Source organism: Ptychodera flava, chromosome 3 (genome assembly GCF_041260155.1).
Source record: "Ptychodera flava strain L36383 chromosome 3, AS_Pfla_20210202, whole genome shotgun sequence".
Classification (NCBI taxonomy): domain Eukaryota; kingdom Metazoa; phylum Hemichordata; class Enteropneusta; family Ptychoderidae; genus Ptychodera; species Ptychodera flava.
In genome coordinates, this window is record NC_091930.1 from 10,090,092 (window position 1) to 10,102,868 (window position 12,777).

Here is a 12,777-nt window from a genome sequence, read left to right on the forward strand (position 1 = left end):
TCTGCTTCTCTCTGTCTTTCTCACTTGCCTTTTGCAGAATCCTGTAAACGTTGCTGGTGATCCAACTGTCGTTTCTTTGCCTTTTCTTGCAAAAGCTTGTCAAGCGTATTTATCTGTGCCTCAGTCACCTTGTCTCCCTCCATTTCAAATTCTTTCAGAAGGTCTCTGGCTCTGTTTACTCTGGTGGGTATATTGTCAACATCAATCTCCTGTGACTCCATAGATCGACTTTTGTCAGTATCTTGTTCTTGCTCAATTGTCTCAGAAGGTAGTCCTGCATTCATATGAAAAGACATTCACAGAGCTGTAAATACCAAAACTGCACAATTTTGTTGAGAATCGATGAATTTATATTATCGCTGAAATATCATAGATTACGGAATTTTAAGGAAGGAAAACACGTTGACATAAATAATCGTCAAAGAAGCACTCAATTCAAACAGGAAGTTATATTGCACAATCAGATGAAATTCCTGACAGTGAAAATGCCTACAACCGGTAAGTTACTGTTCGAAATGGCGATCTATGATATTTGCTACGGATTATTTTTAGACTACTGCTGCGAAAGTTATCCCTTACTGTAGGATACAAGATTACCTGCATTGTCCAAAGTTGGCCACCATCGTTTGAGGTAAAAAGAAATATTCATGGCAAAATAATATGAGCTAGTTCTGCATGCTCATATGAGTTCAAATTGATAAACAATCTAAATAAAATTAAATCAAATACTTAGATATGAGATGCATTCTGAGCATTAATGAAAAGTTTGAAGACCCATACACAACAATTAAATTAAAAACGCCTGTTGACTTATGTACCATCAATAAGAGCCCCTGAAATATATGAGCCATTCTTTAATGAAAGTATTTTAAATGTTGTTTGGAGGGCTGATACAAGGTGCGAATGTAGAGGTTATGTCTTATGGTAATAATGACTGTTTACCATATATCTTGATTATCTCCTTCCTGCACATCAAATACTCCTCATAGTCTATGGTTACATCAATCGCGAGGTAATACGCCCCAATTTTATCGAGAAGTTCATCTGATAGGAATTCATCTTCCATCAGATCTTGTAGTTTCCCATTCTCATATTGTACCACCAGGCATTCTAGTGCATCAATCGACTTACAGGACATTGTATATGAAATACTTCCATCCCCAATGCCCTTCACGTTCATCTCATCATGTTGTCCATCAAGCGACTGACCGACTTCTTCCGTCTTCTTCTTGACTTCATCACTTTTATAAAAGTCCTTCTCAACATCCTGGACTGTTCTTCCTCTCTCTGGAACTACTTCGGTCACTGTCATCTTCACTTTCATGTCACCTGCAAAGGTAAGAGGAAATTTATACGCTGGCTATGTTAATAAAAGACGACGAGCAGGGTCTAATGACAACAAAACACTAACAAACATAATTATACACGCAGGCGTAGCAAGAAAAATGATATTTAAGAGTACTAAATATAATATTCCTTGAACGAATACAATTACTCCGTCAGGTTTTAAATTCACTCTTACCTTCATCACGTTCTTGCGATTTCCTTTTCCTTGGACTCATATTCGATTCGTTTCTAACCGCTTGCTTTTCTTTGTCCTCTTTACGACCTGTAAAAGTACGAATAACATCAGACATTTTAATATATATCTGCTTGTTCCATCAAATATAATATTTATAGCCGTGTGATCTCGATACTTTTTCTTCTCTAAACTCAAAAGCATTTTTAGATTTAGAATACACATAATGACGATATCACGATATGATGCGGTGGCCAGATACTCGTGTGACTCAGAAAAGTTGTCACTTAATTACCGACGTTGGTGACATTTGCAGTCCATTGTTAAATTACAAACAGCAATGTTAACCTGTCACTTAAGTCATTTACTCTCCTTGAAATATTTGGGTTAATTTGTTTCTAAAGTAACGTTTAGGGTTTTTCAATTACTTCGTAGTAGGAGAAAACATGTGAATAGTTAATACCCTCTTGCTGTTCCTCTGGTGACTGCTGTCTTTGTAAGGTAACGCCATGTATGACCTCTGCATCTTCTTTCACCACTTTAAGGAATGTTTCATTGATGTTTTCCAGCTCTTGCCTAACTGTATTCCACACTTCCTCCTTAATTTTCTTGGCTTTATTGAGGGCGACATTGTACTTGCAGAGGAATCTCATGATACCTTCCCTTAACGCGACAGACTCGTCCATATCGACAACAAGCCAACTTTCATAGTGACCCATACATTGCTTAATTAAGTCATGGCTAAGAGAACCCCAGGGGATAATAACAGGAACAGCAGCGCACATTGCTGCTAGTGTTAAATTGACATAATGTGTAGATGATGGAGGAACAAGAACAAGGTGGCACTGACAAAGCTCATCCTTAAGTCCTTTGTCTGAAGGCATTCGCGCAAACACAACATCTAATTTAGAATGTAAATTCAAACGATTTCGAAGTTCAGATTCACATCGCTTTGGAACTCCTAAAATTTTCCAAGTCGGTGGTGATTTCATGTGTTTATAATAGGACTTAGCCATCGAGTTCATAGCCTGTACAACAACGCTGTTCCTTTTAAGATTTCCTAGCTCATATTCTTGGAACACGGACAGTATTTGGAAGCTTTCGTCCTCCTCGAGGGCTTCTGGAGAAGGAAGTTGAAAGTCATTTTTATCTACCATTGGTGATAATCTGAAGTGTTTTATGTTTTTGGTTGCCGAGCGGTACAATTTCTTGTACTTTCTGAAGACACTTCCTCCAACAGAAAAGACAGAGTTGGCATCTTGTCCTTCTTTTGTTAAGTCTTCCAAACGAATGTCAAGGTCAGAGTCACAGCAATTAGCAATGATAGGGGTGACACGATTACTGTCAAATAGATTTATCAAGTAGAATGCTGCTCTCGGGAAGAGGTCTCGTTCAATTTCAAAGGCCGCCTCTGATGTTACCATTCCGATTCCAAAAACGAATCTGACATTTGCCAACTCTTTCAAATCTGTGAAGTAGTGTTTGTGGTGATACAACCAATCGGAATCAGGTGTGTCATTTCTGGCTTTGAATTTTCGAGTCGGTGATGGCACTATGAGCTCAACGCCAATTGCTTTGGCTTCCTTGATTTCTGCTTCTGTTGCCGTGAGGGCGGTGCAGTAGACAGATAAACCCATTTGACGAAGTAGACGGGTTAAGAGGTGAACTGAATCAGTCACTCCTCCCTGGATTGAACCTCCCCAACTGTGGTTGACTATCAACGCCTTATTTCCCATATTCTTTCTGGAAAAAAACAAAAACAAAAACGCAATGCATAGGCAATACTGACGTTTGGGAACGAATAGCTGAACGATCGCTTGTGAAAATTAGATAAGTAAGAGACTGTGCTGATGCTTATTACCAGGGAAAAGGTCAAAAGTTGAATGTATTACTCGTCAGTCATATTATTAAGGCATCTTCATGTATAATGATGCATTTAGCGTCTTAAAAGCAGTCATTGCATAGCAAACGCTATTGCCTTCGACAGTGTCTTTCTATTGATGTAATCTTTGACACGGCTCTTCAGCGTTATAATGCCTGTGTTCTGACTGTTTGCCATGGTGGAGAATCCGTAATACCGGCAGACGACAAAATCAAGTTCTGTTATTAACGTAAAACTTCCTGCGTCCTTAGACTTCCAAGGATATTTGGTGAGTTGCATTTTAAATTGCAAGTTCATGGTTTATCTGGTTTCATCCACAAGAATAACAATGGAAACACTTCCATGCAAATATACATGAGTGAGCATGCACAAACCAAAGTCTTTTATAACTCACGTGTACAAACACGGGGAAATTTATTCGTGTCGCTATTCATGGTATCTTCTGTGTTTTGTCTTTTGTTCATTCAATATTGGACTATCCGTTATTATATAGGAATATTTTTTTTGGTTAACAACGGCTCTAAATTTTACCTGATCAATATTCAGAGTGTTGTTTCGTTGCTGGCATTACACTTGAATAGTTTCTTGAATTCTTTGATATATTATGCAAATATTGTAATTGTCATGAAGTAGCTATTGTTAGTGTTAGCCTTTCTGTTTGTCCAGTAAATCCTCTCTCTCTGTATTGAAACCAACGAATGGGAGTTTCGGAGCCCAATTTCATTTATTTTTTTCTGAATATATTTCTCTTCTGTGAAATGAATATTAAAGCAAAGTCCACCAGAGTCGCACGACGTGGAGAAGCCAATCACTAAAACGAGGTCAGCAAACATGACGGTTCCACATTAAGGTGAAGCACTACGAATTACGTCAAAATTAGGTTGTGGTGTCATTTTCTTGAAACTTTGCACAAATATTCTTGGAAGTTGTGCAGCGCAAAAATGAAATAAAAAATGGGGGTCACCACGCTCGTTTCCATGGAAACGGAAGTTAAAATGGCGTCGTTAGAAATAAATAAAAATGATATAATTCACTTAAACTAAAGAAAGCAATTATAAAACGCTTAGCAAATGAGTTACTTTCAATAAATACCAAGAATTAAGAGCCATATCTATCGAATGTATAGTTTTCATGATGTTTGTAAAGAAATTTTAACATAAGTATCGATTACAAAATGACGATACCGAAATTATATCACTACATAATTTTCGAACTTTCTTCCTGTCGCTTTGAATGGTGTCATTTTGACCAAAATTGGCGAATAAAATCCTGACATAATACCATTTAGTTTACACTTTTGATAAAAGGGTGTCACCACGCTACTTTTTACAATATCTCCAGGTGAATGGGTAATATGCGCCATGTAAATGGGAGACAAATGTTAATTTTGCGCTCATATTGAATAAAAACCAGCTTCCTAAGGGGTCAAAATATGACAAGGTTAAAGGTCACATGTATTTCTAAGAGACTGGGTCAAAAAATTAGGTAAAAGCGCAATTTCAACAATGACAGGTGATGTTAAATACATGCGCTACAAAATAACCCATTTGCGGCAGGCTGGAGCTAAATCTGCGCAGAAACGTTCAAAAGCGTGTGCGCGTCCGAATTCGTCACCCTTTACCTTAAATGGCACGTACGCTTTGGTAATACCACAGTGTAACCCGATAAGGCTCTTTGAGCACAAGCTGCATTCATACATTCTTCAGTTGTCATGGTACAGCTTAGAGCTAGTCACCTAAAATTACCTGAATTTAATGTACTTACTTTGGCTTGTCTTTCTCGACAGGAGTGTTGGAAGCACTCTGCCAACTTTGGTCAGTATGTGGCCTGATTTCGTCGTCCTTGTTGTCAGGCAGGTGACCTGTTGCGAATGCCGAAGGGCCCATGGCGCGAACGTTTGCAATGGAAGCGTCGGTCTCAGCAGCAATTCGCTGACAATCACGGTCACTGTATTTATCGCCACTTCCATTGCCACTACTGTCAGTACTTCCCCTTCGACTGTAATGTTGTGTACTCGACATGGTGCTAATGAATTCTGGTCCAGGAAAACGCTTTGAACAGTACGACACGGACGGTGGTGAGCTGCTGTGTAGTGTTCTTGGTTGTAGAGAAGTGGCCGACTATAACTACGTCACATTTAGAGGTTACAAATGGCGAGCGAGGGTATGTAAGACCTTTGGGGTGAAAATTAGCATATTTGGCGGGAAATAATCACCGAGTGAAACGAGGTGCCCTCGATGTTAAACAGTAAATAAAAGTTCCCACCTTTGCTATTGGCTTGTTTTGTTGTCGTAAAATTCTGAATTGCCTTTCCAGCATGCGTGTCTCTGATAGATAAGGAAATATTAGTTTCACCTTCAGTTCAGGTTCAGGTTCAGGTTTTGTTAAGGAAGAAAAAATTAGACAAATTCTAGACCCACTGTTCCGCATCATGCCAGTTTTCCCGTTGTTATGACTTACGATGTGCAGTATCATAACTATTCTGTGAATGTGTACTTATGAATTTTTTCGCAGACTTGGGTTTCAATAAAATCATTACATTTTTTTAACTATGAACTATTGATACTCTGTTAAAAATTACAATCTTATGGAGAACGTACATTAGTGTATAAGAGACAGTCTTGGGTTAGGCTCCAGGATAATCTTTCTGACGTCAAGGCATTCTTTATTTGTCCAAGAGAAGGGTCTCCTTCAACCGATTCACTTGGCCAATGACAATGAATTAGTAGAATCAACGTATTTCTTCGTTTCGTTCAATCACTCTGCCACACAACTTTGATTATAAATTGCAAAGTATGGTTGAATAAAGAAAAAAAAAACATACGTGAACCGTATTATGTTTAAGAAACAAGAAACAACTTAAGACAAAGCTCGCAAAGAACATGTACGATTGAGTCAACCATTATGTTAATACAGTTTAATTAATTTTTCTCCAATTTTTTCCGCAGTTTACATAGAAATTTATTTGACCTTTAATGAACGAACCGCCAAACAATAAATGATGTCCTATTCCAGAGGTGCACTGAACAAGAATAAGCATTACTGCCTTCATCAATAAATCAAGCCCAGGCCCGCATTTTAGTATTTTTTAAATAATCGTAGCATGTATATATTGTATTGAAAGTTTGGTAAGCCGTAGCTCTGTATGCCATTTGCGGTGTGCCATTGTAAATGGAACTCGTGAAAATAACCCATATTCGATTTCTGTCCAAAGTAGAGTGCAACTAAAGCTTTATATTTCTCCCACAGTTCAAATGTCTTTAATTACAGTTAAAATTCTTCAACAGTTCAAACATTTTTCACATAGTGAAGCAAGTGTATACGTTCGATTGATATGATTTGTTATCATAAAGTGCACGCGCTTAATATACATTCATACAATTTACATAATATACACTATTTTGGTTGGTATATTCCAAAGCTCTGAGTCTTCATGTGAATAAGGAACACGAAGAGCTACTTGTATTTCGTGGTCCTCAGCTTTCTATACGGTTCCCACAACAGCATTGCAAATCAAGCGATAAGTATAGGTTAATTACAATCTGGTCATTAGTAAAATCAACGAAAGATTGGCACATCGCTCTGTTGATCACTACATCAGTAGCCATGTGTAGAGTTGGAATAATGGCAAAGTTGACGTGCACAGCAGCATTTATGCTCTCCTCCATGAAGACTTCATTTAGTATTTCGGATAGCACTAGAGAACTGGTCAATTTCCTCGGCCGCCGGGTGGCAGTTATTTTGTTGCGGACATCAAAATGTGGTTTACACCCTGATGGAAAATATTTAAACCTTGTGATCCCCATCCTCATGCCAACTATCGAAAACAGGGTGACCCAAAAATGTTGAAAATTTATGTGAAACAGCTCCTTAAAATCTAGGTGATTGGATACGTTGTATGTTCGAACCCGACTGGAAAAACTGTATTTTTGTACCCTGGGCTGATATCTCTGCCGTAGGACAGAATTGTCCAAAAGGTTGTCTTTCGCCCAGTGTAGGCGACGTATTCATTGCTTCGATAGAGTTTGTGTGCGATATGTTGTAGGAGTGAGTGCTTCATGAACTCTACAGCGTGTGGAGGGGAGACAGTCAGGAAAAATGGTGACAACTATAAGCTCGGTTATTGAACCACTCTCTTTTGAGGGTAGGAATTTGGCCGAGCGGCTCTGTCTGATACTTCTCTGCTAGGTGACAGGATACCGTATGTTGTGAACTCTCTCTCTCTCTCTCTCTCTCTCTCTCTCTCTGCGTCGATCCCCGATCATGTACATACCATTATGCGTCTGACTCGGTATCTTAGCGTCAAAAGAGCACACTGACCCCGTCGAGCGTGCCAAAACATAGGAAACCCAATCGCCCCGGCCGAAGAAACTGACCAGTCAATAAGCAATAAATTAACTGAACTTGGATTTGTATTCACATTGTAAAGCTAGCATGAGACAGGCGTCGCAATTTACAGTTTTAATGGATTTTTATGGTCTCTCATATAAATCCAAAGTAATGTCATAAAAGGGAGTTTCTAGCGTTGACTTAAGAAGCCAGTCAGTTCACCCGCTAAGTAAACAGCTCAGTTTTGGACCATTAAGTGTAGTCAAAGAATGGTTATATGCAAATTATGAGAGTCGGTATTGTGCCAACGCTGTCTGTTAGTAAGGCAGGTCAATAGACCCTTTATGGTCTATGGGCAGGTATTGTCGGCCACAGTTTTATGTCCACGTTATAAGTACCGTACAATAAGGGCACCGGTCATGTGAGGTCATGAAATAAGGTGTGTTTGCGTTGACGTCATTGTGACTGATACAGACTCTGCTTCCACTCAGCTGCACTAGAGTTTCACAAAGGGCATACACCGTCGTGTAAACAACTGCGCTTTGTATGCAATGTTCTCATGACTTCTAGGCTAGTGACAATCACAAAGTTCGTTGACATCACACATAGTTTGTAGATGCAGAAAACATCTAGCCCACAATGCTGGATAATCGGATGCATTATCAGTAATGACCTGAGGGTATGACGTCACGAAATTCACTGGTATTGACAAAGCTATAATATATAATTAAGCAATAATGTACCCCTCTCAGCCAAAAATGGATGAAAGCAAACTTTCCACAACATATAACAATCCGTAGCTGCAATAATTGTAGCTTTGGTGGGCTGCAAGTGCTTGGGCCACTGTCGCATGCATCGCGCAAGCTGCACGACAGCGGCCCACGCCGCACGGCCCAGCCAACCAAGTCTGCAATTATTGCAGCTACTGGAGTTGTAAAATTGTGAGAAAAAATGTAGCGTACAGCGTAGTCTGTTATCATGAATGAATACAAATAAATGCAGGCAACGATCAATTAATGAAATTATTTTTCAATGTTCCCCCATTGCCCGGTATTATTGATACCAGAAATATAATAATGTATCCAGAAATACCAAGTTTACAAATATAATGTAAATAAATTTTGCATCTACTTGAATGTGTTAATGTAGGAAAGCCTAAATATAAATATTTTATTGAGATTATTTGTTGCCTGGTATGCTTTTTGCAATACATGGTGGCGAATAAATGAATAAAAGTCAAAGTGCGGACGTTTTACTAGCCATAGTTACATGATCTTCACCCATGACCGCAGACACAATAGACACAACCTAGATGCTAGGGAACAGAGGCGTGTCCTGGCTGCGTTCGTGCGAAAACCAAGTGAAGACTGATTTCTATAATTTTTCATCATCGGCCGTTTTCATTATATTTCGCTTCAGTCCAACACTAAGCTAAGAGTCCATCTTGCCAGCAAAGTCAATCAGCCTATGTTTGGTATATTTAATATATTAGTATTATGTTTGGCTGTTTATTTAAAGTGTTGATAAGCCATGGCATTCACACGAGCATACACAAACACAGCCAGACCGAACCGTACACATTCAAGCTACCCTTTCTGAAGAAGAAACTTCAGTGCAGCAACACGGTAATCAATCACTCCACACGTTTCACCAACCAAAAATGAATTTTAAGCGACAAATAAAAAACGCTTTGTTCGAAACGTAGCGTCAAAGGATCGCAATGTCATGTTAGTCTCTACGCTCCAGTGCGGGTTCAGAGCAGGACGCGTAGATACCGAGTACGTCTCGCCATGGCAAACCAACACTTTACATAAAACAGCCAGACATAATTTACATTATACACAATATCATTCATCAAATGGAAACAACTAAGATATAAACGATATGTGGAGTTGCTTTTCCTTTGTTACTACGGGATGAACGACCAAAGCAACGGGTCAAAATTTGAGCAAATTGTTCTTCTCAGGACTATGATTTCTCGCATAAGGGAGCCGTCATTGTTTACGGCCTGGGGGCCGGAGAAATTTCATCGGATACTCCGCAATTTTGAGAATCCCCCCCCCGCCAACCATGGGACTGATTTGCTTAATCAAAACACTTCAAAAAAAGTCCCCGCTGCCTAAACACTTGTAGATCATAAAAGAAATATTAAAATCTTAGACTTTCAAAATCAGTCCCCGGGGCAAATTCCATTTTAACATAATACCATCACATATCCTCCAAGAAGAATATTTTGGCTCTAACACTAGATAAGATATCCACAAGAATGTGTTTCGTGTTGTTCTGATCGTAATCTGAACGATTTAATCTCATTTTCGTGCCATTTTGTTCACAAGGCCAGTCACGTAGAATCTGACGATGCTGTCAAGTTTCGAATTCGATTTGAATGAATTTTAATAGCTTATTGGCTTGTTTCTCATCACAATATGTTGAATACAATTATCTCCCCATCAGTCTCATGGTAACCTTACATCTCGACAATAAAATGACGTGACAGAAATCTGACGTCAGTAAATTTAATCATTGGAGTGTAACCTAGCCCTAGTAAGTCGAAGCCTCACATACCGTAAATTATAGACCGACCAATCAAAACATTTACAAACATGCAGACGACTCAGAAAATATGACGAAGACTTCAAAATCACTAAGTCTGACGATAACTTTATTCCGTTTATGATGCAAAGAAGACTGCTTAACTTCCTGATAAAATTAGCCTATAGCCTAAGTTAAATGCCTCATCGTAATTTACGACACGCACGTCCCTGGTAACTTGTGGTTTTCCATTCCTCAATATAGGTAAAATGTAAGATAATGTTACGTCTATTGTCAGCATCAAACAACCATGGCAATTCACATACCGTCTCGTTTCATTGGCCGATTCCAAGTGTACATAGCGAGGCCCTTGCGTGTGTACACAATCCAGTCAGGTCCCCACCTGGCTAGGCCATTCTCGAACGAATCTAAGTAAGGTGAGTCGTTGGTGGCGATATACATCATTAGCTGCAATAGAATCAAAATTCCTTGCGGATAAGTAATAAAACAAAATCTGCAGTAAAATACGTTTGAGTTCCCGCACATCAATTTTGGAAATTATGATAGACAAGTCGGGGACTTTTTATTTCATTATTGTAGGGGTGATTTTTTTACAAATTCGCCCAGATTCGTATGACTCTGCTTTAATCCAAAGAAACTCCTGGCCGACATGCTACAGATGTTGTAAGTTTGGCTTCTCCGGTCACCTTACTGTGTCATCTGTTGATGTTACAAACATAAAGTGATCATGATCAAAGGGTATTTTCTACACCAGAACATCATCTTGTAGCCAGTTTAACGTCTAGGCGACAAGTTCATTTTGCTAATTCAATATACAATATTACAATGCACGTACGAAAAATAACGCAGCGGCCACGATTACACACAATATATTATGTCTATCCATCGTTATTCAGCGGCTTACCTGAAGACCGTTTTGAACTCTCTTACGAGAAAACAGGGGACTCTTGTTGGACATTGCGTACTGGTCATAGTAACTTTTAGCCTTGTCCAAGTAGTGAGTGTCGTTGGTAGCCCCAGGTACATCCACAGAGCTGCGTTCGTAAGGTCGTCTTCGTAATCCCCGCTCCTGATGTCGGTGGAGGTTTTTTCAATATCTTTAGGTGAACGAAGTCAAAGGATGTTGATATTCCTTATATCCTTTTGTTAAAAAAATATCTGGTTCGTTTACATATTTCAGCTGATTTTCCAAGGACTACTCAAGATTTTCACTCTGACAGCGAACTCTGACTTCCATTGATATGCTAATAAGAACGTCATGCGTTCGAACGTGAACAGAGAGAGGGCCGGTCAGAGTTCAGGCAGATACAGGTCATTTTATTGAATTACGCTCACCTTGGTTTATTTTGCCGTTCGAAGTCCCGACCCAAGTCGGGTCGTCGTAAGTTACCCATTTCGCTGCCAGGTGGCCCACAGCTATCCGTGGCGGGGTTGACCTTTTGATGACCCGCATAGACGCACGCTACCCCACCAACAGATAGCTGTGTTTCCAAAGCAAGCTGAAAAGTATTAGCGATGGGTATACATGCAACCGTCAAAGCACATCCGACAACCCAAAGGTTTGAGTTATATTGCAGCTTATCCAGGCACTGGCAGTTATATTTGTACGTCAAAATGTAACTATGGGTATTCAGCCTAACACTGCTCTTGGTAGCCGGCGTGTGGTTGTGAACGGGATTTTTTAACCGGTGCATCATCATCACGGCTCACGGCTTCACTGTGACGCTGATCCCCTGTTGTTGTATCGGCGACAGCATGGCAATATGTCGTGGATTCCGACACGGGTTCAATTTCACTGCGCTTCTCGGCCATGTTCTCCATGTTGGGTTGCCAAGAAGTGTCCTTTGATTGACACTCTGAATCATTTTTTTTCACGGACTTGTGGAGCAAAGTTGAAAGAAAGTAGAGGTGTTTGCTTCGACGCCATGCTGTAGGTGAGCTTTCATCAAATTTTGGGAACAGCGAGACACGATGACGATGGACGGTTGGCATTTAATTTGTGGCAACATTTCTGTTATTCACTCATTTTGTGTAGCAAGTTTCAGGAACTATCGCTCGCCTGAAAATTAGCAACGTAGTTCAGTGGTTTCGAAAACATTTTACTCTTTTCCTTTGCGTTTAAAAAACCGCATTACAATGAAAAAAATGCGTTGAGTCAATTTCAATGCGTGATACACGCATTTTTTGCGTAAACCACGCATTTTTTGCGTAAACGCAAACACTGTTATACATACATACATACATACATACATACATACATACATACAGACATACATACATACATACATACATACATACATACATACATACATACATACATACATACATACATACATACATACATACATACATACATACATACATACATACATACATACATACATACATACATACATACATACGCAGGCAGGCAGGCATTCATGCCTTCCTAGCAACCTAGCTATATCTACCTACATACATACTATTACATACATGTATATTTTCCTGGGTTGTG

At 39.4% G+C, this 12,777-nt stretch overlaps 1 protein-coding gene across 1 annotated transcript; it reads right to left on the bottom strand.

Moving 5' to 3' along the window:
• Nucleotides 1-20: 20 nt before the first annotated feature.
• On the bottom strand, nucleotides 21-5,510 carry LOC139127255 (uncharacterized). Its single transcript, XM_070693170.1, has 5 exons — nucleotides 5,166-5,510; nucleotides 1,983-3,262; nucleotides 1,523-1,609; nucleotides 943-1,329; nucleotides 21-274 (listed from the first exon to the last, which is right to left on the bottom strand). The coding sequence occupies exons 1-5, from the start codon at nucleotides 5,420-5,422 to the stop codon at nucleotides 21-23; spliced, it is 2,265 nt and encodes a 754-aa protein (XP_070549271.1). The 5' UTR covers nucleotides 5,423-5,510.
• Nucleotides 5,511-12,777: the final 7,267 nt, after the last annotated feature.